At 48.5% G+C, this 27,689-nt stretch overlaps 1 protein-coding gene across 2 annotated transcripts in view; it reads left to right on the forward strand.

The window, feature by feature from the left end:
* PDE3B (phosphodiesterase 3B) overlaps positions 1-27,689 on the forward strand; it is a 271,481-nt gene that overhangs the window by 174,960 nt on the left and 68,832 nt on the right. For both annotated transcript variants that reach the window (XM_039535240.1, XM_039535241.1), the window contains exon 4: positions 2,982-3,124. In XM_039535240.1, coding sequence (XP_039391174.1) covers positions 2,982-3,124 — 143 coding nt within the window. The remainder of the gene's footprint in view (positions 1-2,981; positions 3,125-27,689) is intronic.

Here is a 27,689-nt window from a genome sequence, read left to right on the forward strand (position 1 = left end):
TAGGATAGGGTTTTAGCATTGGAGCAGGCTACGGGAGAAGGACAGAGTTCAGCAGAGAAAACTCTTTGAGCAGCTGCTATCAAGAATGGCTGCAAGAATATTGGCTTCTGCCACATCATCCACACCGTGGTCTGCGTCACATCATCCACACTGTGGCCTGCATCCCTGTGCAGTACCTGGGGATGCAGTCCAGAAACAACTTGTAAAACTCCGTGGCCAGTGGTCCATGCAATTGGGCCCCATGAGTAGCTGGACAGGGCAACTTTGCCCCATAGAATTTTCTTTCTTGACCTGCTCCCCTTTGGATGCCTGCAGCCCCTTCTCCTGGCACCAAGCATGGAGTAAATGGGATAAGAAGAGAAAGGAGAATAGAGGGCTGGAGACATGCAGTGGTAGGGGGTTTCCGTCTTGTTCATGGTTTTACTGTTTGCACTTGTTCTTGCACTTCTTGTTGTTGTTGTTGAAAAGTTCTGTTGTTACTGGTGTTTTGGTGTGGTAATGGCAACTGGCCTGCCTGGCAATGGGTGAATGTTGTACTTTTAAAAAACATGTTTATAAATAAAGCTTTTTATGTCAAGAACATTTATTATCATCACTGTATCACATCATACAATGTGTCTTTAAAATAATTAAGATAAACACATGATCAGGGACTATTAGGAATTAGTACACAAACAGTATTCCTCTATAAAGTTAGATGCATCAGTCCACACTTCAATCACTTCCTTATATGAATCCATACTGTGAATCATCCCCTACCCAGCATTTCATAAGTGGGCATGGCATTCATAAGTTCAGTGCCTGGCAGTCAAGCCCCACCCCTCCCCAAGCACTGAACCCCGTCCCCACAAGCCAATTCATAAAGATACTATTTCCTCTTCCACTGGGACCATAATGTGGGAGCACAAAGCATCCCTGATTTCTGTTGCCCGCGTACATCCAGCTCCAGCTTTGGCAGGTGAACTTTCTGGCTTAGTGAACTCATTCAGCAGCCCTTCGCTGTCATGGATCCATTCAGAGGGAAGTGGCTCACCTCTGATATCACAAAGATTGTGAAGAGCACAGCAAGCCACACTAACACAGACAGCCTTGATTTCACTGGCATCCAAATGTGTCTGTAGACATCTCCAGCAGAATTTCAATCTGTCAAAAGCACATTCAACACTTTTGGAGAGTGTAATTAAACCATCTTTTGCCAGCGCCTCTTACATCAGGTATGATTTCATAAGCCAAGGCAAAAGGGGGTATGCAGGGTCCCCCAGTATAACAGTGGGGACAGTAACTGTATATTATGACTTTATTTGGTGGGAAAGTTCTACCCTGTCTGTGAATATAGACTCCTGATCAACCAAAAAAATCTGGCATCATGAACTTTCCCAGTGCAGCCTGCATTGATATTCATAAATCAAGCTCTGAGGTCCATGAGGTCCTGCATAATAATCCTTTCTGATTTATGTACTCATGTGCTCCTTGAGGAAGGCAAACTATGGGCACAAGTCCCATCAGTGTCCCCGACACAGTTTGGAAATCCCTTTCTCTCAAAGCCAGTAGTTACTTCAGGAATATATTTTATGTCCTCCACCGTGGGGTAAACCCACATGCCTGATTGTCTGAGAAGCCTCCGCTACCACTTTACCACAGTGGACTTCCTAACACCAAACTGGTTGGTAACGGACCTGTAGCAATCTGGGGTAGCCAGCTTCCAGATGGCTATAGCAACCCACGTATTGACTGGCAAGGGTTCCCTCATGCACGTGTCTTGATGCTGGAGGGTTGGGGCAAGCTGCTCACAAAGCTCCAGAAATGTAGCTTTCTTCATGCGAAAGTTCTGGACCCACTGCTGGTCATCCCAGGTCTGCATGACAATATGATCCCACCATTCTGTGCTTGTGGCCCTGCACGGGAAGCACCTACATTGGGAGCATCAGTGGCTATACACAGTGCCATGAGCAGCATCTGTCGGTTTAAGTCTGCCATGGTAGGGTCCTCCTCCTGCTCCATCATAAGCTCTGTGAGGTGCTTTTGGTGGGTCAGAAAACACTGCTGAAATGTGCACCAGCATCTTACAGAAGCTCTCCCCATTTCCTGACACAGGAATGACAATGCAAGCAAGAGAAGTTATTGAAAAGGCATTTGCTCCATGTTGCTGGTTCCAGTAGCTGGGAATGTACAGACCAAAATGACTACTCAGCAAGATGGGTTGGCAGGCTGTTCCAATTTCCTCTAACATGCAGCATGGAAAGTAATGTTTTCCCACAGTGCACCATGGTCAAAGGGCTAGAGTGGACACATTTTGGAAGTGCGCTAAAGAGTCTGAGATATGGCTGGTTTGATTCAGGTCTGTACGCTGCAATGTGGATGCCAGAGACCCAGGTCCTAACTCAGGTTAGAAAATTCTTAACATACGGTTAACAATCAGTGGAGATGCTCAAGCTCTGGGTTCTGTAACACAGGGTCAGCTGACTTGAGTCCCACTAAGTCTGGGTTTACATTGCAGTATGGACATATCCTTAGAAGCCTATGTTACTTTTGAAAATGGGACTTAGGTTCAGAAGTCACATAGGTGCTTTACCTAGGAAGAATATTAGAAAATGTACTGTAAGGAGCAATCCTATATTTGCAAAAAGATAGTCTAGATAATAGATTTCTTTCAGCTCTAAATTATTTGACTTCATATGAGGAATAATAGCTGGAACAGATGAATTCCCAAGGACAAATATCTTAGATTTTATTTTTATTATGGGATGAGGAGAAGATGAGAAATAAAATAGATATCTTTCTCTCGAATAGACTATTCCTAAATAAGCCTTTTTCAAATTTTTGAGATCAGTATGTTTCTAACACAGGATACCATACTTCCTACTTCTTTGAACATGACTAGCTATAAAAATAATTTCATACACTACTTGCAGAAATAATAAATCATAAAACTGTCTGCTTTCAATAAGAGAAATTTTAACTGTTGTTAAATTATTCAACAGGGATTAAATAGCAGGAATAGTTTACCAACACCACAGTTGAGACGAAGTTCAGGAGCTTCTGGCCTGCCACCTATTGAACAGTCATCTTCTAGGTGGGAACGCAATAATGGCAAGAGACCTCATCAAGAATACAATACTTCAAGGTAAACCTCTGATTGGTACATTTAAATCTATTTTACAACTGTAAAATAACCTACATTTACATATCTAATGTTTGAATTGGACTGTGTAAAGGAGTTTATGTACAATGTCATCATTGAATGAATTCTGGACATTTTGCAAGAGGTACTCCAGCATAAACTGCAATATATTAATATATTTCAAGTTAATAATATTTTGTTCTCATGTAGATTCATTTATCCATATGACCCAGACATTAAGTTATTCTGGCATGGAGTGAAGCGTCCAGTCATAGCCGGTATTATGACATACCAGTTTTTGTAGAAAATGAAGAATAATTTATCTAACAAACTAGTTTGTTTTGTCACTACACAGTTTCTAAATAGTTACCTGAGATAGAGCTCACAAGGGGAACTTAGGCACTGCAACCCCTAAATTAGTCAGTAGGTAATGCTGAGGTGACGGGTGTGGCCAACATGCAGTCATGTTGCTCCAGGGGATTTAGGTGCCTGAGTCTGAGTTGGAGGGAGGAGCTTCTCTCATACAGGATTCACAGTCATGAACCTCTCATGGAGTTAGGTGCCTAAGCCAGGTCAGCCCTATTTCAAGAAAAACAGAGAAGAAAATCAACCTTTAGGGAAGTAATTAGAAAAATAAATATTCATTGGGCCAGTAACAGAGTGAGTGACTTTGTAGTCCAGTAGCTAGGGCACTTATCTGTGAAGTAGAAGACCTAGGTTCTAGTCCCCTCATGCCAATATTTATAAAAAAGTGGAACAGCTTCAACAGAAAAGATTGGGAGATGGGAGACCCCTTCCACATCAGACAGAGCAAGGGACTGAACCCAGCTCTCTTTCATCTTGGGTGGCAGCTCTAACCACTGGGTTAAAGGTTACAAGGGGGGCAGTACTAGCAACTCCATCACCAGTGAGAGAGGTTTGAAGTCTGGAGAGGGGGGTTCAGCTCCCCTGTGGTCAGAGGAAACAGACTCTTCATCAGACTCAGAAGTTGGCTTCTTTGTTGGCCCATCGTGGTACCAGCTTCAGCATTCTAAGAGCCAGTGGCCTACACAGAGCTGGGTCTCACCTTCATACCAGTCGCCCTTCTAGACCCATTGGGGCTTCCCACCATATTCCAGAACCTCTCTGCTCCCTTCTCACACTTCTACATTGTCATAGGTTTATTCCCCACTTTGAACTTTAGCGTTTACAAGATGGGGACCTGCATGGACTCCTCTAAACTAAAATCCTAGTTTAGATCTGGTTCTCGCTGCCACCAGTCAGTTTTAAGTGTCTGACACACTCCCTGTTCCCCCAAAAACTTCCCCTGGGGAACACAGATCCAAACACCTTGAATCTCAACACAAAGGGAAATAATCCATTTCCCTCCTCCCCTCTCCTAGTAGTTAGGAGAGATACCTGGATTCAAATTCCTTGAATCAAACAAAGAGGGATTCACTTTTCCCCCTCCTCTTCTTCCCCCTCCCCCTTGTCCTTGGGAGAGATACCTTGATTCAAACTCCTTGAATCAAACAAAGAGGGATTCACTTTTCCCCCTCCCCTCTCCTAGTGCTTAGGAGAAATACCTTGATTCAAACTCCTTGAACCAAACAAAGAGGAATTCACTTTTTCCCCCTCCCCTTCCCCTGAAAATCCAAACAAGGGAAGAAATCAATCAAGTTCTAAAAAAGAAAAGATTTTATTAAAGAAAGAAAAAAAGTACACTATCTCTGTATTACCAGGATGCAAAAATACAGGGTCTAACTTATAAACCTGGAGAGGCTCTCCCCCTCCCTCCTCCTCAGAATAATCAAAGTAACAGCAAACAGGGATAAAGAATTTATCCAGCAAACACACAATTGCAAATACAAAAAGCAACTCAAAAGACTAATCCGCCTTTTTAACTAATACTCACTATATTGAATAAAAGAGGCTATTTCAGGAAACTTGGAAAACTTGAAGGATATGACTGGCCTCTCTTAAATCCAAAAAGAGACTCTATCCAAAACAAAGGACACAGACAAAGACTTCCCTCCACAGAGATTTTAAATTATCCTGTCTCTTGATTGGTCCTCTGGTCAGGTGTTCATCAGGTTACTGAGCTTGTTAACCCTTTACAGGTAAAAGAGACTTTAACCCTTAACTATCTGTTTATGACATACATCAACAAAGTACTGGGAACATCTGAAGGAAGGTCACCATCTTCCTTCTCCCGGTACTGTGTAGGCGGAGCTGTGTGCCCAGGAATCCCTTATAGAAGAATTGGAGGAGGGACGTCCTCAGCAACCTCTAGCCTCTTTTTCTTAGTCACCTGATGAGGCAGCAATGGCCTAATCTATCTCTCCCCCTCCTGATGATTTTAGCGCTCATCAAGACTTGTTGAAGAACATGGCTGTAGCTCTAGATATCCAGCCAGAATAAGTACAAGAAAGATCATACAGGCTTGTAGACATTTTAGCCTTGGTAGGACCGTCTAGGGTAGCTCTCTCTATTAATGAGGCTATCCTGGAGCCTGTCAAGATGTTATAGCAGACCCCTTCTTCTTTGCCCCCCATTGTTGAAGGGGTGGAGAAGAAAGATTATGTCCGTTCACAGGGATTTCAAACACTTTACAACAACCCTCCTCCAGGCTCTCTGGTAGTTGCAGTCACCAACAAAAGGAGAGGCAAGGACACCAGGCCTCTACTCCAAAGGGAAAGGAAAGAGGAAAAACTAGATCTGTTCAGCAGGAAACTTTATTCCACAAGGGGTTTACAGCTCAGGATTGTGAACTAGCAACCTCTGCTGGGTCATTACAATTTCAACCTGTGGGATAACATCCTGAAGTTCAAAGACAAACTTCCTGATGATGCAAAGCAGGAGTAACCTGCTTTTATGGAGGAAGGCAAACTAGTTGCCAGAATGGCATTGCAGGTGAGCCTGGATGTGGTAGACTCTGTGGATTGAGCTATGGCCTTTGCCATCACAATGCAGCATTAATCTTGGCTACAAGCATCAGGCCTCCCCCCAGAGGCTCAACAAACAATTCAGGGCCTCCCATTTGAGGGCACCTTGCTGTTTTCCAGGAAAAGTGATGACAGACTCCACAGCTGTAAGGATTCAAGGGTGACCCTTAAGTCTCGGGGATCTATACACCCGCAACAAAAAGAAAGCAGTTCCACCCACTACATTCCCAGTGATTTCAGCCCTTCCAAGGACCTGTCCAAAAGGAGGAGTAGGGGTTACAAAAGACATCCTCTGCCTCCACCCTCCTCTGCCGCTGCCAGCTCTTCTAGGGATCCTTGATCATCTAAGCAATAATTTTGACCTGTTGGATGAGAGCAGCATACCACTCCCCACAGTGCCATCTTTCCAGACCCCTATTTTTGACAACCATCTATCCCACTTCTTAAGTGCATGGACCTGCATCACCCCAGATCAGTGGGTCTTAAGCATGGTGGAACTGAAATACACCCTACAATTTATTTCTGACCCTCTCCTTCACACCACTATTCCCCGTTCCTCTTGAGGGTCTGCTCTCACAAGAGCATGTTACTTCAGGAGGTCCAGTCTCTTCTCCTTACGGGGGCCATACAGGACGTTCTTCAAAGGGAAAATTTTATTTACATTACTTCCTAATCCCAAAAGAAAAGGGAGTATCAAGCTTATTTTATAGATCTAAGGCTGTTAAACAAGTACTTGAAGAAAATGAAATTCCAGATGGTCACTCTAGCATCTATTATCCCTTCCTTAGATCCAAGAGACTGGTATGGTTACTCCTGAGGGCATTCTGCACCAAAAAATTAAAAATTCTGCACACAATATTTTAAAATTCTTCAAAATTCTGCAAATTTTATTTGTCAAATAAATGTGGAGGCTCCAGCATGGCATTGGGGAACACAGGCCACTGGCTGCACAGAGGTGGGAGATCACTGGGCAGCTCCTGCTCCATGAGACATGGATTCAGCGATGAGGCTGCACCCAACCCTGACACAATCCAAGGACCAGGCCTGCCCCAGAAACACCCCAGGGCCCTGCCCCTCCATGCCAGGTGCACCAGGTGTGGGCAGGCAGGTTCAGCAAGGCAGTATACAAGTATGGAGGGACTTAGTGTGGGGAGATCCAGGTGTGGGTTGAGAGGGTTCTCTGTGGGGCAGTCTGGCTGGGGGCGGCTCAGTAGGGGATCTGGATGCACAGGGGCTTGTTGGGTTTTTTTGGGTGCAATGGTAATGGGACTCTGCAGGAGGTGAAGGTGATTGGATCTCAGCGGGGGTGGTGGATGTGGGGGGGTTAGTGGTCTGCATGAGGGTCTGGATGTGGGAGGCTCAAGTGGTGAGTCCAGAAGTTGGGAGAGTGGGACTCAGTGGAGTGGGGATCCAGGTGCAACTGGTTGGGGTTTCGTGGGGTGGAGATCCAGGTGCAGGGGGAGTGGGGCTCATCAGGGGGGTTCTGAGTGTGGGTTGGTGAGACTTAGCAGGAAGGTCTGTGTATGAGGGGGTCTGGATGAACAGGGGTTGGGTGGATGGGCGAACATTTCCCTGTACAGGGATCCCTCCCACTGCAGCTGAGGAGCAATGGGTGTAGGAAGTGGCGGGGTGGGGTGGGGGAAAAGGAGTTTGCAGAGTTTCTGTAGAGGGAGAAATCTTGGGGTGGGTCTGATCTAGCCCCAGATGCCGTGCAGGGGAAGAGGAAGTCCCGTCCTCCCCAGCCCAGGCCAGACTAGCAGCTGAGCCCGCCGCAGCGCACGAGCCACCCACCAGCCTGGTCTTCCTCAGTTTTACCTCCTGTCCCACAGTGATTTCTCTCTCTGCTGGTTGCCCTGCGCACCCAAAACATACTGCTGGGAAGGGGCGCATGTCCGCTCTTGTGGCTTCCCTTTGCTTCCCCATCAGAAAGTCATTTTTCTGCGGGGAAGCAAAGAAATCTGTGGGGAATATAAATTCTGTGCATGTGCAGTGGCACAGAATTCCCCAAGAAGTATATAATGCTCTTCACTTAAATGCTTATTTTCATGTGCAATTCACCAGAGCCACTGAAAATTTCTTAGGTTCGTGGTCAATGAATTCCACTACCAATTCACAGTGCTACCTTTCGGGCTGTCAGCAGCCCCTCACATTTTCACAAAATGTACAGCTGTAATAGCAGTATTTCTGAGAAAGTCAGGAGTCCATGTATTTCCTTACCTACACAACTAGCTAGTAAAAGTCCAGAGCAGGTCTCATGTACTCTCCCATGTAGCCACTGTTTGATCCACTTTTAACACAATCTGGCTGCTAATCAATAAAGTAAAAGCCATCCTCTCCCCTGTTCAAAAAACAGAATTCATTGGAGCAGTCCTGGATGCTATAAAGCCAAGGGCTTTCCTGTCACTGCAGAAGCTCCAAACAATGTGATTTTTTGTTTGTTTTAGATCTAAAGGTGCACCCTGTCACCACAGTTCACAACTGTCTCACACTTTTAAGACATATGACATCATGCACTTATGTGGTGCAGCATGCCAGACTACATCTCAGACATCTACAGTGTTGGATAGCCTTGGTGTATTGACTGGCCAGTCACCATATAGATATGGTGGTTCACATACCCTCTTGGGTCTTATGCTCCCTGGACTGGTGGATAGAATGTACAGATGTTTCTGAGGGAGTCCCCTTTGCCCCCCCCCCCCAATAACAGACTCTCACTCTAGTCACAGATGTATCGGATCGAAGTTGGGGAGCTCACTTAAGTCACCTTTGGTCTCCCTAGGATCTGCATATAAATATCAGGGAGCTCCAGGACATCCATCTGGTTTGCATGGCATTCCTTCCACACATCAGGGGGTGGAATGTGTTGGTGCTCATGGATAGCCTAGCAGTTGTTTTATGTAAACAAGCGAGGAGGGGCCCAATCCACAAAGTTATGCCAGGAGGCAATCCTCCTGTGGAATTTCTTCATTGCCAATCCTATCAACCAGAAAGCTGTTTATTTTCTGGGAGCTCAAGACACTCCAGCTGGCTGCCTGAGGAGTTTGTTTGCAGGCCGCCACAAGTGGTCTCTTCAACTGGACATTTCCAGGTCCATTTTCTAGTGGTGGGAAACTCCGCAAGTGGACCTGTTTGCAACAAGAGGACAATATGTCATTCTTTTGTTCCCAAGCAGGCTTCAGCCCAGGTTTGCTGACAGAAATTTTCCTCCTGTCCTGGTTGAGAGGCCAGCTGTATGCATTCCCTCCAGTTCTTGTACTTTTTGCCCAAAGTTTTAGCCAAAGTTGAGCAAGATTTTGCTCACCTTATTCTACCAGCCCCTGCATGGCCCCATATACACTGGTTTTAGACCCTACTAGCCCTATGAGTCAGATCTCCGCTGTTGCTCTCAAGAGGATATGCATCTTATCTCCCAGGTCCACAGCTGCTGCCTTCATCTCAACCTTCAGGACCTCCATCTTACAGCATGGACCTTCAGCCCAACCTTCAGGACCTCCACCTTACAGCTTCATGTCTGACCACCTCAGAATGAGTTTGCTCGAAGGGTGTACAGGAAGTACTACTGTATAGGAGAAAGCCTTTAACTAGATTCTCCATCTGTCCGTACAAAGAAGCATTTCCCTAAATCGAGCTCCGATTAACCATATCTTGAACTCTTATTTCTGAAACAGCATGGACTGACTCTTAGTTCATCACAGTTCTTTGGTGGCTCTCTCAGCTTTCCACCCACCTGTGGATAACCATTCAGTTTTTTCAAATTCCATGTCCATGAGGTTTCTAAAGTGTTTGCTCAAATTATACCTACAGGTTCATGATCCAGTTCCACAGTGGAGTATAAATTTGATGCCCCCCCCGCCCTTTGAGCCACTAGCAACTTGTTCTGTTGCATCTGTCAATGAAAGTATCTTTCCTTGTTGCAATAATCTCAGCCAGGAGAGTAGGGGAACAGAGCTTTGGTATCAGAAGCCCCTCTATACAATTTTCTTTAGGAACAAGGTTTTCCCTTGGTCTCACCCTAAATTCCTATCTAAATTGGTTTTGAAATTTCACATGAATCAAGTAATTTATTTACCAACATTCTTTCCAAAGTCCCAGTTGAGCAAAGGTGGGGGGGGGGGGGGAAGCACCATACTTTAGATGATAGCAGTGCTTCAGTTTTTTACCTGGAGTGGACTAGATTCAGTTCTTTCTCTCAATTCTTCATGGTGATTTCAGACAGAGTGAAAGGCCAGCTGGTCTCCACCCAGAAGATCTCTGCCTGTATTCCCAGTTGTATTCATTTATGCTACCTATTAGACAATTTTGCATCTCCCAATAAAGTTTTTGCGCACTCAGCCAGATTGCAGGTGGCTTCTGAGGCCATTTTTGTTACGGTTTCCATTCTGGATATTTATAGGGCAGCAACCTGGCCATCGCTCCATACATTTGCCTCTGATTATACTATCTCTCATCAATCCAGAGTCAATGCCAGATTTGGATGAGTAGTCGTTCAATCCTTGTTCAGAAGTTTCCAAGCCCACCGCCAGTTTGGACTCCTTGTGAGTCGCCCACCGTGGAATGGATGGTGTTCTTCAAGATGTGTTGGACATGTCCATTCCACGACCCTCCCTCCTTCCCCTCTCTATCGGAGCTGTTTTCCAGTATGAAGAAACTGAGGTGGGTATTGGGAGCAGTACAGCCCTTTATGCCTGCATACAGTGGCATGAGGCACCAAAGGGTGCATGCACTACCCCAACAGGTACTGCTAAGAGAACCATCTCCAACAACTCTGCATGAGAGTACATCTACAGTGGAATGGATGAGTGAATAGAACAACAGTTACAAAAAGGTAGGTAACCATTTTTTCTTCTTTGAGCGATTGGTGTCCCTTTCACTGCAGGAGCGTTTGTACCCAGTGCACCAGAGAGAGAGATTTTTTCCCCCTAGCTGTTTCCATCAGAGAGGGGCATGCGCACCATGCCGGTGAGTGGCCTCTGTTGCCATGTGATGGTGTACCGGGTGGAGCTATCCCAGACACACCCCAGTCCCTTCTTACTGCCTATGGTTAGTAGTCAGAGCATGTTGGCTTGCTTCAGAGAGTGTTCTCCCTTTCAGTGAAATTTTCTCTTATATATAATTTGGTACTCATTCATAGTTAGCTTAGAGTAAGTTTCACTTCTTAGTTGTTTTGTAGTTTAGTGGACTGTTGGTTCCAGGTTTTTTCTGGGTGCTGATGTCTGGTACCAGGAAATGCCTCGGTCTCCAGACTTTAAGCCTTGCATCAGTGGCAGAAAATCCATGCTAGTGAGTGGCCTACATTCTCAGTATTTAAAGTGCCTTATTGAGGGTCATGTCCAGGACAGGTGCCAGATCTGCAGTGACTTTAAGCCCCAAACTAAAAACAGTAGGGAGGGGATGCTCCATCACCTTCTCATGGAGGCTGCCTTCAGTCCACCATTGGAGCCTTCTTTCTGCTTCTGTCAGAAGTGCCCCATCAGGGATTGTGGAGTTTCACTACCTCTCTTCTTCCCCAGTGCTGAGAAAAAAATGTCGGCATGGTGCTTTGAAGGACTCATCCTCCAGGAGACCAAGATCTCTAGCACCGCCAACTAGAAAACAAGCCGAGGGGCAGGATAGAGTGTCCTCTGAGAGAAGGCATTCTCCAGTGCATTTGAATCAGGATCATTGACTCCAGCATCGGTTTCTGTGATGAGACTAACGAGTGCTGGTATATCAACCCTCTCTGTGGTACTGACCACTTAAGGTACATCTCTACTGGAGTAGAAGACCTGCAGCACAGGTCAGCTCACTTGGGTTTGTGGGGCTTGGTCTGTGGGAACAAAAATTGCTGTGTAGATGTTTGAGCTCAGGCTGGAGCAACCCAAGCTTGAACCTCTATGAAGCAATTTTACAGCCTTGCAGCCTGAGCCCTGTAAGCCCAAATCAGCTGACCCAGGCCAGGAGTGGGATTTAATTGATGTAGACATATCCTAAAATGCAACAACAGTATCAGCAGAAACTCTCAGTACCAACAATGCTGGAGGCATATGCGGCTGCATATGCTGTCTTGTGCCTCTTGGTACTGGCTTCTCAAGAACAAGAGACATCTTGTCCCATACTGATAAACCCTCAGACTGCATCAGACTTACCTACATCTGGAGGTAAACTTTTGGTGCCATGATCAGCTTTGGTTCCTCCTGTACCTCCTTGCCCAGTGCAGTCAAGAGGCAAACTAACTATGCTTCCCTTGGTACTGTTGTCTCTGGAGCCTCTACAGCACTTCTTGGCACTGCGCACACACACTCCCCCTTGTTGGTGACTTGGGCTCATCTTCAGAATCAGTTGTTAGCTTATATGTGACACAATCTCAAGATAGGAGATGTCACTCTCCATCAACCAGGGGGTTTTGCTCTTGGTATCCAGCAGAGGTTCCACACTGGTTACAGGACATGGATCCTTGGTCTGCAAGAGGTTGAAGTCCAATGCCCTACCAATGACCATATTGGAACCTCTGGGGGTTTCCTCCCACCATCAGATCCTCCCTTCACCCTCATCCCTTTATATCGCTGAGTAAGTACTGGGATGGTTCATATGAGGAGGTTCATTAAGTCACCCTTGGTACCAAGATGGCTGCCAAGCAGGAGCAAACTGCCCTAGCAGCACTTCCGTCAGAGGAGTTACAGGGTGGAGGGCTCAACCTCAACCTGCTTTGTATTCCTCCTCATCGTTTGAAGAAGTGATGGTGTCCGGTGTGTTCTTGCCTCTACAAGATGATTACAGTGCCTATCAGGACCTGTTGAAGAGAGTGGCTTCCTCCTTGGACATGCAGATTGGAGGTAGTTCAGGAGAGCTCACATAGATTATTGTACATTTTGGTTTCAACAGGGTCTTCCTAAGTAGTTCTCCCTATAAATGAGGCCACAAGGGTTTTATGGCAAACACCATCTTCTCTACCGACAACAGATGAAAGGATTGACTGGAGGTGTTATATCCTTTACGGGGATATGAGTATTTTTACAAACACAAACTCCTGGGGACCTTTTCTCAGCAGTGAACAGAATGTCAGGGGAGCCCACTCCTACCAAAAAGTAAAGAGGCAAAGAAACCTGTTTTGTTTGTTTGTTTGGGTAGGAAAACTTGTTTGACTGACAACTACAATTTTGTGTCTTGAATCAGCAAGCCTTGTTGGGAAGATACAATTTCTCCCTCTGGAACAATATTCTCAAATTTGTGGACAAGTTACCAAAGAATCCCAGGCAAGAGTTTCAGGCCATATTGGATGAGGGTAAACTAGTTGCTGGGACCTCTCTTCAGGCTGCATTGGATAGGGAAGACTCTGCAGCCAGGGCCATGGCATCTGTTTTCTACAGTGTGTAGGTGCTCATGGCTTCAATCGTCTGGTATTCCACAGGACATCCAACACACTATTCAGGATCTCCCCTTTGAGGGATCAACCCTCTTCTTCTTCGAGTGATTGCTCCTATGCACTCCATTTAGGTGTGCGCGCCGTGCGTGCACGGCTCTCCGGAACATTTTTACCCTAGCAACTCCGGCAGGCCGGCTGGACGCCCCCTGGAGTGGCGCCGCTATGGCGCTGGATATATACCCCAGCCGGCCCGTCCGCTCCTCAGTTCCTTCTTACCGCCCGTGACGGCCAGTTGGAACAGTGGAGTGCTCCCTTACCTCCACAGCCCTAGCGTTTCTCCATCTCTTCCTTTATATATAGTTCATTACTTAGTTGAGTAGTTAGTATAGTTGTATAGTTAGACAAGTTTAGTAGTTAATAGTGTAAGTAGGGAATTAGAGGGGTTAGCCCCTCTTCTTCCACTTCCGGTGCGGGCTTATGCCCGGGGCACCGGGATTCAAGCCCTGCGCAGCTTGCCAGCGGCACATGCCGGTGAGTGACCCACACGACTCCTGCCTTCGCTGCCTCGGGGAGTCACACAGGACTGACAAGTGCCCGATCTGCGTGACCTTCAAACCCCGAACGAGGAAGGAGCGGGACTCTCGCCTCAAACAACTGCTGATGGAGGCTTCGCTCCAGCCTCCGGCGCCAACTCCACCGGCACCGAAGCCTTCCTCGGCGAGCAGCGCACCGGCAGCACCGAGCCGCTCCGGTGCCGAGGCCCCTCGACACCCGGCACCGACGTCCCGGCACCGCTCCCTCTCCCCAGGAAGGAAGCATAAGGCGCCGAAGACGGTCTCTGCAAAGCATCCGCAGAGACCGTTAGCCCAGCCGCCTCCGACACAAACGGTTCAGGCTGAGGCAGTGCACAGGCAGTGCACGGTACCGTCAGCTCCGGCGCCGCAAGGGCCGTCGAGTCCGGCACCACCCAGCTCCCCGGTACCCACCGAGGATGAGCTGCGGATCCCGTCCATGCCTGAGGCGTTTGCGACGGCGAGGGAGCTAATTGAGCTCGCGGAAGCTCAAAGCCTCCGGCCCCCGGCACCACCGGTGCGGGCGCTTAAGTCAGTGGGCAAACCGCTGATGATGCGGCCTCCTTCCCCTGACAAGCGAGACGGTCGGTGCTCCAGGATTCGGTCTTGATCCCGGTCCCACTCTCGGAGACGGTCGCCGCTGCGCCGATCCCGATCCGAAAGATGATCAACATCGCGACGCCGCTCCCCGTCTCGGCACCGGTCGCAGTCCCGGCACCGCTCTCAATCGCGGTACCGGTTGCACTCCCGGCAACGGTCCTGGTCCCGGTCACTGAGTCACCGGCACGGCAAGAGGTCCGGTTCCAAAGACCGCTTTCGGCACCGAAACTCCCGGAGCCACTCACGACGCCGCCGCTCGCGGTCGAGGTCGAGCTCCAGGCACCGTCGGTCGAGCTCCAGGCACCGTCGGTTGACCTCCCGGCACCGCCGGTCGACCTCCCGACGCCGTCGGTCGAGCTCCCGGTACCACGCCACACGCAGGTCCTGCTCCCCGATTAGGTCACGCGATGACCGACACCGACCTTCGACACCGGCTAGGCACTTGACGCTGGCATCGGTCGCACGCTCGGGGATCGCCTCAGCTCCTCCCTGGCCCTCTCGTGAGTCCTCCATCGCTTTCCCTGAGGGCAGTGCAGTGGACTTCAGGGCAGAGTCTCAAGGACGGGACCATGGACCCCAACAGTGGGGATTTTGGGTTCCCTGGGCCCAACATGAATGAGGGCCTCCCCTTCCGCCGAGGCAGGCGGATACGGAGCGTTCGGTGCCGGAGGCCACAGTCAGCAGGCCTCCCCCCCCCCCTGTCTCCAACGGGAAAGACCAACTCACCTCAAGGCCCGGCGTTGGGGCAGGAGGCCGTGGCGGCTGATCGCCCAAGGGCAGAGCAGACATCTGACGAGGTGCTGCCAGGCCGCTCCTCGTCCTCCTCACCCGACGAGGCGGTGGCGGGGGCATCACCATCCGAACCCCCGCCTATTGACCTAAAGGCACACCAGGACCTTCTCCGCCGTGTGGCAAAGGCTATTAACCTGCCCATTGAGGAGATCTCAGAGGACGATGACCCAGTAACTGATGTCGTGGGAGCGGAGGCCCCCGTGAGAGTGGCACTGCCCTTTATCCGCACGATACAGCGGAATAATGCTACAATCTGGCAGTCGCCTTCCTCAGTCCCCCCCATGGCGCGAGGGGTGGAGAGGAAATATTCCGTCCCGCCCAAAGGGTACGAGTACTTGTACGTGCACCCAACCCTGGACTCTCTGGTGGTCCAGTCGGTGAACGACTGGGAGAGGCACGGGCAGCCAGCCGCTGCGCCAAAATCTAAGGAGTCGCGGTGCATAGACCTGTTGGGGCGAAAGATCTATTCAGCGGGTGGCCTTCAGCTCCGCATAGCGAACCAAATGGCGCTCCTTTCCCGGTACACTTTTAACATCTTGGGGTGCCTGGGAAAATTTTCGGAGCTGACCCCACAAGACTCCCGCCGGGAATTCTCGGCGCTCCTGGACGAGGGCAGGACGGCCTCCCGGACCGTAATTCGAGCAGCCTTGGACTCCGCTGACTCAGGAGCCAGAACTATGGCTTCCGGGATAACCATGCGGCGCATTGCGTGGCTGCAATCCTCCACCTTGCCGCCGGAGGTGCAATACACCCTCCAGGACCTCCCCTTCGATACACAGGGTCTCTTCTCAGAGAAGATGGACTCGAGAATTCAGACCCTGAAGGATGGGAGGATTGCTATTCGAACTTTGGGCATGCACACGCCGGCCACCCAGAGACGGCCGTTCCGGCAGCAGCCCTACCGGCCCTTCACCCAGGCCAGGTGTAGGCCATTTAACAATCGCCGGACGGCCCCCTACCGCCACAGGCCGTCGGGGGGTAGGCGTAACCAGACCCAGGGCCCCTCCAAGGCCCCTCAAGGCCCAAAACCGGCCTTTTGATGGGACGCCCGAGGACGGCCCACCACTCTCCCCCCAGGATCCATCCCTATTATTTTCAAATCGCCTTTCCCGCTTCCTCCAGGCGTGGTGCTCCATAACATCGGACAGCTGGGTCCTCAACACCGTCCAGCACGGCTACCGCCTGCAGTTTGTTTCGCCCCTCCCTCCCACCCACCTTCCCCGTCCCTCTTCAGGGACCCCTCTCACGAGCAAGTCCTCTTACAGGAGGTTGAGACTCTGTTGAGCGTGGGTGCTATAGAGGAGGTGCCTCGCAGCAGGCGGGGCAGGGGATTCTATTCCAGATACTTTCTCATCCCCAAGGCGAAAGGAGGCCTTCGTCCCATATTAGACCTCCGGAAGCTCAACAGACACCTGTGCAAGCTCAGGTTTCGTATGGTGACCTTGGGGACCATTATTCCTTCCTTGGATCCGGGAGACTGGTTTGCCGCCCTCGACATGAAGGATGCATACTTTCATGTGGCAATTTACCCCCCCACACAGACGCTACCTGCGCTTCGTGGTCAACGACGCTCACTACCAGTTTGCGGTACTACCCTTCGGCCTCTCCACCGCACCAAGAGTGTTCACCAAGTGTATGGCGGTCGTGGCCGCAGCCCTCCGCCGTCGTCGAATACATGTGTACCCGTATCTCGACGACTGGCTGATTCGCGGTCGGTCCCAAGAACTGGTAGCGGCTCAGGTGACCGAAATACTGTATCTGTTCCGTTCACTAGGCCGGCTTATCAATGCCGAGAAGTCCAGCTTAATTCCAGCACAAAGGGTGGAGTTCATAGGAGCGGTCCTCGACTCCAATTTAGCCAGAGCCTGCCTCCCTCGTCCTCGGCACGAGACGATGGTATCGTTCATACGGGCACTGCAGGCCTTCCCTACAACGACGGTGCGATTCTGCCTGCGCCTACTGGGTCACATGGCAGCGTGCACGTTTGTGACCGCGCACGCAAGGCTGCGACTTCGCCCGTTCCAAATGTGGCTGGCATCAGTGTACCGCCCCCATTGCGACCCCATAGACATGGTGGTGACGGTTACAAAGCCCACTCTCCAGACGCTCACCTGGTGGCTGGATCCGGGGATTGTCTGCGCAGGGGTCCCGTTCCGCCCTCCTCGCCCGTCTGTCACCCTGACCACAGACGCCTCGGCGCTTGGATGGGGTGCTCACATAGGAGACCTGCATACCCAGGGTCTCTGGTCAGCCCGGGAGCTCTCCCTCCACATCAACGTCCGGGAGCTGAGAGCGATCCGCTTGGCGTGTCTCGCCTTTCGGGCCCACCTCCAGGACCGCTGTGTAGCGGTGTACACAGACAACACCACAGCAATGTTCTATGTGAACAAGCAGGGCGGAGCCCGATCCTCCCCGCTTTGCAAGGAAGCGATGCTCCTATGGGATCTTTGCGTGACCCACTTGATTCGCCTAGAAGCGTTTTTTCTGCCAGGGGTGCAGAACACGTTGGCCGACCATCTCAGCAGGTCCTTCGCCTCCCACGAGTGTTCCCTTCGCCCAGATGTGGCTTACACAATCTTCCAGAGGTGGGGGTTTCCCCAGATAGACCTGTTTGCCTCCAGGGCCAACAGGAAGTGCCACAGGTTCTGCTCGTACCAGGGTCAAGCTCCGGGCTCCCTCTCAGATGCGTTCCTCCTGGCATGGACGGATCCCCTCCTCTACACGTTCCCCCCGTTTCCGCTCGTACACCGGGTGTTACTCAAGCTTCGGAGGGACAGGGCCCACGTAATACTCGTTGCTCCGGCCTGGCCGAGACAGCACTGGTACACCCTGCTGCTCGAGTTGTCAGTTCGGGATCCCATTCCCCTTCCGTTATGGCCGGACCTCATCACTCAGGACCTCGGCAGGCTTTGTCACCCAAACCTGCAGTCGCTGCATCTTACAGCTTGGTTCCTGAGTGGTTGACCAACGCAGAAAGGGGTTGTTCGTTGGCGGTGCAACAAGTACTGCTCGAAAGTAGAAAGCCTTCGACGCGCTCTACCTACCTCGCGAAGTGGAAACGCTTCGCGATCTGGTGCGACCAACGAGGTCTTACCCATTCTTGGTCCCCATCCCGACAATCCTCGACTACCTCTGGTACCTGAAAGGTCAAGGTCTCGCGATCTCTTCCCTGAAGGTGCACCTGGCGGCTCTGGCGGCCTTTCGGCCCGCCATAGGAGGCCGGTCCGTCTTCTCTAATCCGATGGTTGCCCGCTTCCTTAAAGGTCTAGACTGTCTGTACCCGCCGGTACGTCATCCTACTCCAACTTGGGATTTAAACCTGGTTCTGGCTCAGATGATGAGACCACCCTTCGAGCCCCTGGCCACGTGCTCTCTGCTTCATCTCACCTGGAAGACGGCCTTCCTCGTGGCAATCACATCCACCAGACGAGTCTCGGAACTCCGCGCCCTGACGGCCGGTCCCCCGTATACTGTCTTCCATGGGGACAAGGTGCAGCTTCGACCGCACCCGGCCTTCCTCCCCAAGGTGGTGTCGGCCTTCCACCTCAACCAAGAGATCTTCCTCCCGGTCTTCTTCCTGAAGCCACACGCCTCACCTCGTGAGCAGCAGCTCCACACCCTGGACGTCCGCAGGGCCCTCGCTTTTTACATCGACCGGACGAAGCCCTTCCGGCGTTCGACCCAGCTATTTGTGGCGATTGCCGATCGCATGAAAGGCGAGCCGGTCTCCTCGCAGCGGATTTCATCCTGGGTGACGTCATGTATACGAACGTGCTATGAGCTTGCTCGCGTCCCCCCATGCCGACTCACCGCACACTCGACGAGGGCGCACGCCTCGTCGGCCGCCTTCCTGGCCCATGTCCCCATCCAGGACATCTGTAGAGCGGCCACCTGGTCTTCTGTACACACCTTCGCTTCCCACTACGCGTTGGTGCAACAGTCTCGAGATGATGCAGCCTTCGGCTCAGCAGTCCTACACTCGGCCACGTCTCACTCCGACCCCACCGCCTAGGTAAGGCTTGGGAATCACCTAAATGGAATGCATAGGAGCAATCACTCAAAGAAGAAAAGACGGTTACTCACCGTAGTAACTGTTGTTCTTCGAGATGTGTTGCTCCTATCCATTCCAGACCCGCCCTCCTTCCCCACTGTCGGAGTAGCCGGCAAGAAGGAACTGAGAAGCGGACGGGCCGGCTAGGGTATATATCCAGCGCCATAGCGGCGCCACTCCAGGGGGCGCCCAGCCGGCCCGCCGGAGTTGCTAGGGTAAAAATGTTCCGGAGAGCCGTGCACGCGCGGCGCGCACACCTAAATGGAATGGATAGGAGCAACACATCTCGAAGAACAACAGTTACTATGGTGAGTAACCGTCTTTTTTCCAGCAGACTGACAAGTTCTGAAGTCTCAAGAACTCCAGGGCTACATTGAAGTCAGGGCCGGCTCCAGGCACCAGCATTCCAAGCTGGTGCTTGGGGCGGCATTCTGCAAGGGGCGGCAGAATGCTGTTGTTTTGCCCCCGCAAGTAGCGCGTCGAATTGCCGCCGTGGGTGGCGGGGCCAGTCCGTGCGCCTTTAGGGCGGCAGGCGCGTTTCCGCGGCGGCGGCAATTCGGCAGCAGCTTCTATATTTAGCTGTCATCGGCCACTTCAAGTAAACATAGAAGCTGCCGCCAAATTGCCTCCGCCGTGAAAACGCACCTGCCGCCCTGAGGGCACACGGACTGCCCCCCCCCGCCTGCCCGCGGCAGCAATTCGGTGAGCTGCTTGGGACGGCGAAAACTGTAGAGCCGGTCCTGATTGAAGTCTTTGGGGATTTATGCTCCCTTCCCTAAAAAATAGTAATTTTGCCCTCAGTCATTCCACCATTACCAGCCCCTTACACCTAGGCAACCTGACCAGTCTAGGAGGAGAGGGAAGAGTCAAAAGACGACCCCCCCCCCACACACACTTTTTGTCTGCAATGAGCTCATCTAGACTGTAGGAATGTCAAGCAGTCTGTTTGACTGCCTTGTCAAGGGTGGCTTACCAGTCTGCAGTACACCAGCTTCTCCTCCCCCTCTTTTTTTCCAACAGGTTATCCCACTTCCTACATACTTGGCCTCTCTCAACATTGGAAAAATAGGTCCTGAATGTGGTTCGACGTGGTTACCTCATGGAATTTTCAAAGATTCTGAAAAGTCACTTTCTCCTTTCTCCACTATCCTCAAATCCTCAAAAGAGGAGAAATATGCAGAAGGCCAAAGATGGTCTTTTGTGAATTGTGACAGAGAGAGTGAGTTCTCAAGGTGGAGATGTTCTCCGGCCATTACTCAATCTTTTTCCTGGTAAATGAGATCTGGGGAAGATGGAGCAGTGTTAGATTTAAAATATCTGAAAAGTGCACTAGGAGGACCATATTCAGAATGGAGACCTTGAAGTTGACAGTGACAGATTTGTTGATCAAGGAGGCCTACTTTCATGTGCTGGTTTAACAGGTGCACAGGAGGCTTCTGTGATTTGCTCATGAGGCCTATCATTTCCAGTACAAAGTGCTGCTTTTCAGAGTGCCATCTGTGCCTCGAGTGTTCACAAAAGTTCTTGTATTTTTGGTGGCTGTTCTCAGGCAGAAGCGGGTACAAAGGTACTTTTTCCTGGGAGATGTTCTAGTTCAATGATAGACTGTGGCTCTCAAGGCTCAAGAGGCTCTTTGATGCATCTGCAGCACATGATATTAAAACACTGTGCGATTTAATTATTAACAAGTCAGAATGCTTTTACTATGTTGTTAACCAATTGTAGTTGATAAAATAATAGTCATTTTACTGTGAGAATAATATATATACACACTAAACCATACTGTTAAAATATGAATATATAGTATTGTAGTAAATGTAACAAATGAACTCTGGCTCTTTTGGGTAATGTTGATCAGTAATTTGGGTAATTTGGCTTCTGAACTACTGATTTCTGAGGATATGTCTACACTATGAAATTAGGTCAGATTTATGGAAGTCGATTTTTTAGAAATCAATTTTATACAATCGATTGTGTGTCCCCCCCACTTAAGACCATTAACTCAGCAGAGTGCAGCAGAGTGCGTCCACAGTACCGAGGCTAGCGTCGACTTCCGGAGCATTGCACTGTGGTAGCTATCCCACAGTTCCTGCAGTCTCCGCCACCCATTGGAATTCTGGGTTGAGATCCCAATGCCTGAGGGGTCAAAAACATTGTCGCAGGTGGTTCTGGGTACATGTCATCAGGCCCTCCCTCCATGAAAGCAATGGCAGACAATCGTTTTGAGCCTTATTTCCTGGGTTACCCGTGCAGATGCCATACCACGGCAAGCATGGAGCCTACTCAGCTCACCGTCACCATACGTCTCCTGGGTGCTGGCAGACATGGTACTGCATTGCTACACAGCAGCAGCTCATTGCCTTTTAGCAGCAGACGATGCATTACGACTGGTAGCCATCGTCGTCGTCTCCTGGGTGCTCTTTTAGCCGACCTCGGTGAGGTCGGTCGGGGCGCCTGGGCAGACATGGGTGCTCCTGGCAGACCTCAGTGAGGTCTGTTAGGGGCGCCTGGACATAAATGGGAGTGATTCCAGGTCATTCTCTTTTTAAGTTTTGTCTCATGGAGATTCAGCCCTGCCTGCACTCATACTGCACTGTCTTCTGGCGAGCACCCAGGAGACGACGATGGCTAGCAGTCGTACTGCACCATCTGCTGCCAGCCTAAGATGTATAAGAGAGATGGAATGGATCAAAACAAGAAAGAGACCAGATTTGTTTTGTATTCATTTGTTTTAATTTGCTCCCCCCTCCCTCCCTCCATGAGATAAATCACCACAGGGACTGGGGACGCCCATGGGCATAATTGGAGGGGCATTCCCCCCCCCCCCCAAACAGAGGCAGGGCATTGGGGGCAGGCGGGGGCAGGCAGGATCATCTGCCACTGCCCTCTCCCCCATTTCTGCAAGCACAGAGCTGCCTGGCAGCTCTGGCTCACTGACTTAGCAGCTGGACGCAACCTCCTGGGTCCTAGTGCTGGTCGGCTTCCCCGTCTATGTGTGCTGGATGCCCTGTTTTCTGTACAACAGTGAGTGCTCATGGTGGGGTAGGACAAGGGGAGCAGGGGGAAAGGGATGGGGTAGGAAGGAAGAGACAGTGGGGAAGGAAGGGAGATTGGATAGGGCAGAGGGAGGGGAATGTGGGAGTGAGGGGGGATGGGGTAGGGGACAGTGGGAAAAGATGGGGGGTGGGGAAGGAGAGGGGGTGGGATGGGGTGAGACGAGGATGGGGGAGAAACAGGAGCCCAGCATGCCGTGTCTTCTGGCAGCAGCTGGGGCTCTCCCCGTTAAGCAGACCCATTGAACCCTCACCCTAAGAAGCCCTACCACCCCATGCACCTTGACCACCCCAATGAGGCCCCACCTGGACTCCGACCCCACTGAGCCCCAAAAGCTACACCTGACCCCCACTCCTCCAATACCTGTATCCCCCCTCTCCCCACTGAGCATCATACCCTCACACCCAGACCCCACCCGCTGAGCCCCAACCACCTTTACCTGGATCCCCATGCAGAGTCCCAGTGCTCCTGCACCCGAAACCCCAAAACAATGCCCTGTGCATTCAGATCCCTCACTGAGCTGCCAGCACCCAGATTGTCCCATACAGAACCCTCTCACCCCATACCTGGATTCCCCCACACTAAGCCCCTCCACACTTGGACCCTGCCTGCCCACACCTGGTGCGCCTGTCGTGGAAGGGCAGGGCCCCATGGTGTTTCTGCAGCAAGCCTGGCCCTTGCACTGTGTCAGGGTTAGGTGCAGCCTCACTGCTGAGTCCCTGTCCTGAGGTGGTTGGGGACTGCAGGGTGAATTCCCACCTTCTTGCATCCAGGGGCCTGTGCTCCCTACTGCCAGGCTGGAACTTCCACATTTATTTATTGACAAATACAATTTGCAGAATTTTAAAATACTGTGTGTAAACTTTTTGGCACAGAATCTCCTCAGGAGTAACCTTTCCTGGGAATCAGAGGGATAAACTTTGCAGCTGAAGCTGCTCTTGGTTATTTCAGCCCTTCTGATGAGCGTGAGAGGCTTTGATGCAGCTCACTGAAAGCTTCATGCCTAACATTTTATCACCAGTTAAAAATTACTATAAGTACAGCAAGAGCAACCCTACTTAGCAGTGGCAACATAACTTGATAGTTGAACAAAACTTCCATGCAGGAGTCTAAATAATCACCCACTTCCCAAAATACTCCATAGTCTCTCATCAATGTCTAGAATTTGGATACTGGCTAGGAGAAGCTGCAGAAGCAGGCTGCACTTGCCTGTATTCCACCAGCAGGTTTCCCTATTGCTCTCTCCCTTCACTGGCAGTATTAAGCATACCTTTCAGCCTTCAAACATACAAATGTGGGTGGCCTGTAAGTATGATGGCATCCATGTTAACCAGTTCCCACGATTGACTCAATAATCTCCAAAGCTGAAGGCATGAGCCTTTATAGCTTATACTAAAGAACTTGGTTCTCAAACTGGGAGTTATCACAAACATCTTCTAGTTTGGGTACAGAGGGCAACACAACATATACACTGACATAGGGTTACACAACAAAATATATAAAGTATGAATCACACAAATCATAAATAATTTACAAATTCTTAATTTATAAATATTAAATGTTTTTTAAATAGATTTCTTTACTGTGTGAGTCACATGCAACTGTACCATCCCCCGGCATAGATCAGCTGCAGAGTTTAAACCCCCTTGGCCTTCAAATCCCTAACAGAATTTATCAGAATTAATACATATACAGAATTATTTATATTAATATATGCAGAAGTAATTGCTAACCCTTTGTAGACCAGTCACTGGAGAACAACTTGAGACACATGTTCCCAGTGGGTTACACAACTATTATTTACCCATCAGCAGTCTCTTGTCTTTCTGAAAGTGAATAACTGTGTTTATGGCTCACTGTGATGGGCCACTATTGAATTGAAAAGTTATTTTTCAGTTATACAGCATATCAAATATATGTTCACAAAAGAAAAGTATATCTTATAATAAATGCATGATTTGAAATTTTGCTATGCAATTTCACACTTATAACAGTAGATGGCACAGTTTAACAACATAGTTACTCATTTATAGTTAATTTTCTAAAGGGCAGTATAGGTACATGAAACTTCAAAACCAGGTTTTGGATTAAAAATATAATAACTGCAATAAATATAAAATCTTGGTGATTTGAGAAGAAGGCCAGAGTCATTTAAGGCTCAAACATCATTTCCAACTTAAAAGACCTATAAAAAGTTTTCAGATCTGATCTGTAAGAAAATAGTCTGCTTCATTAAAACATATAATTTAGCATTTTATATTTACCACTAAAGAAGCTTTCTCTGATCCAAAGTTGAGATCATTCCAATTCAAATCTATGGAAGCTTAAAAATATAGGAATTTGGGCATACCTGCTTTTGTTTTTAAGGTATAAAATAGTATCTATTATAAGCCTCTCTATTCAGATGTATCTAACTTTGTGAAACATTAACTCTTTGGGACTGAAATATTCCAAGCTTGGTCTCTGCTCAAACATGATTGTTTTGGAAAGTTTCAGCAAACTCCCTATGGTTATGTTTGAGTTATGAATCTGTGGTAGAAAGCATGTCTTTCTGTCATAAAAAGGTGCAATATTTTCCTCTTCAATATAACTAAAAAATGGTTAACATTTGAGACATTAAATTTGGAATGTATATAGTCTCTGACAAGTAGTACACGGTTTAACAATTTCTTTAATATTGTATTGTGAAAATAACAATTATGAACATTTGAAAATGTATCCTGTATCATGATTATGAAATTTTATTAGTGCTGCACTTTAATCATCCTGTGCACCTATGTTGTGGTCTGTGGAATGAAATACATTGCTCCCATTGAGATGATCTCAACATGCTGGGAATTCTGCTACAAGAAATGTTATTCTGGATTACCCAAAACAGAAACACCTGCTGCTAATGCTCTTATTAAAGATCCCATAGCCTAGTGGATTAAGTACAAGATTGAAAACCATGCAGTCTTGAGTTCTATTCCCTGATTTGATTTAATAGTAGTTTGCACTTATGTAAAATTCTATAAATATTATTTAGTTAGGCTCCTTACGTATGCTCCCATATTTTTTTCACAGAAATTCTTCCTCATTCAGTGCACAGAGAGGTCAGTTCTCAAGTAATGAAACAGGGTTGTATAATGAATGAGTCTTGCTCTGTCTCATTCATTCCAGAAGTTGGAAGGTGTGTAGCAAATGAGACAGAACTGGAGGAAGAGAAATGGTGGCCTTGTGTTTGAATTATCCAATATACTAAACAGCTGCTCATTCAGTGAACTGCATACATCCTGTGCACTGAATGAGGCAGAGAACCTGTGAAAAACTGAATATGTGATCAAGTGAGTATAGGTTATGTCATAGACCATGTGCACCTTAATATACAAGGACAACTCAGATTGGTCTATAGATTGCAAGCTGGATTTCAGCCTTAGCACTTCCATGACAAAATTCTGTGTCCCCGGTATCACAAACATTGTAGTGGTTCAGCATGCCCACCCTTACCTAATAGCATGCCAGCGTGTATAGCTGAATTTGAGGCAGCAATGTGCATAATCTTTCCCCTTCCCTCTCCTCTCCTTCACCAGCCCAAAGTATTCTAGCATTCTTCTGTTCTCCAGATGAGACCATCAATTAACCTACTTCCTTCTGTTGTTATTGACACTCTCCCCACAATTGCAATAGAGAGAGAAAACAGATGCTTCATCTTTGAGGTGATGCTCTCAGGAGACAGAAGATGTGTGTGTCTATATATAAATCTATATATAATTTTAAATTTGTACTTTATCCTTAAGTGGCCCCCTGCACAAAGGTGAATGTCATCCTTGGATTCTAAACTCGCTTGGGTGATCTTCATACCTTTCTGTAAGGTGTCTAGTGTGTTTAAGTCCAGTAGACTACTTGTGGAAGTAGCTGCTCACCAATTGCATGAGCAGTTCATCATCTGGTCCTGAGTGGGTGGGACATACTGTACATTTCTGTCGATTTTGTATTTTTATTGCCTCGATTACCAGAGCATCTGAAAGACCCTCACAATATTTAATGTATTTATCTTATCCAGCACTATTATGATGGGGAATAAAAGTCTATAAGTACTATTGTCTACATTTTATAGATGTACAACTGAGGCCCAGAGAAACTAAGTAACTTGCCTAAGGTCATAGAGGAAGTCTGTGCCAGAGCAAGGAGTTGAACCTAGGTCTCCTGAGTCCTAGGCTGGCACCTTAAGTGCTTGACAATCTTCCTTTTTTATATGGAATGTCTACCTTTTCAGGGCCTGTCTTTTTTCTGATGCTGAGAAGTTAATGGAAGAGGTTAGGAAAACGTCTTTTCTATATAAGTTAAAATTTCTAATTTGGAAATACAGCTGTCTTTTACCTTTCCCCACCTCTCTTCCTGCATCATAGCCACTGTAATAATGAAATTTTATAAATCCAAGCGTACAAATGGCTGTCAGCTAATTCCCCCCCACACACTTATGATAAACACACTAGTTCCTGTAGCTAAGAAGACTTGTATTTCTACTCTGCTGTCCAAAGTCAGGTGTTCTCCCTCTGATATTTTGACTATATTAACCTCAGTGTCTCTGAAGAAAACTATGAAGCATTCTGCCTCAGTGCTAAAAGACCTACCAAGCCTATGCCAGAACTGTTACCAAATAACTTAAAATTATGCATCACTTAGTTGCTTCAGGAGAAATATGCCTATTGATGATAAGAAAAGCCTGATGATGCATTTACTAATTATGTCAGCAACAGTTTTTTGGAGCCATTTGTAGCTCTGCCCTTTGCTCATGTGACAACAGTGAACACAGTAGCCATTCCAGACTGATGTATAGAAAATTCAAGGCCATTTTACAGAGGATAATTCTAATTGTTTATTTTCAGGTTTAAATAAATATGATGTGGATTTATTTATTTACTTAGAATTGGTGTATATGTAGTGCTCTGGAAAATAGCCTCTAGTGTCTAATTAGTGGTTAGTGAACATAAAGATTTTTCAGTTCAGATAAGCAAACAAATAGCTTGCTAGAACTTTGTTATAGCTGCATCTCTCCTTCCCACTATAGCATCAGGTGTCTTTACCAGGATTTAGTTGTTTGTCCATAGTGTGCCATAGCAGTCACAACTGTATTGGTGCATATAAAAACATTTGAGCAACCCCTCTGGAGAAATTCACTTTTTATTTCATACCATTCAGGGACCTCCCTGTCACACAGTGCATTCTGGGGCACCACTAACTGGCTGCCAAA

This window comes from Mauremys reevesii, linkage group 4 (assembly GCF_016161935.1).
Source record: "Mauremys reevesii isolate NIE-2019 linkage group 4, ASM1616193v1, whole genome shotgun sequence".
Lineage (NCBI taxonomy): Eukaryota > Metazoa > Chordata > Testudines > Geoemydidae > Mauremys > Mauremys reevesii.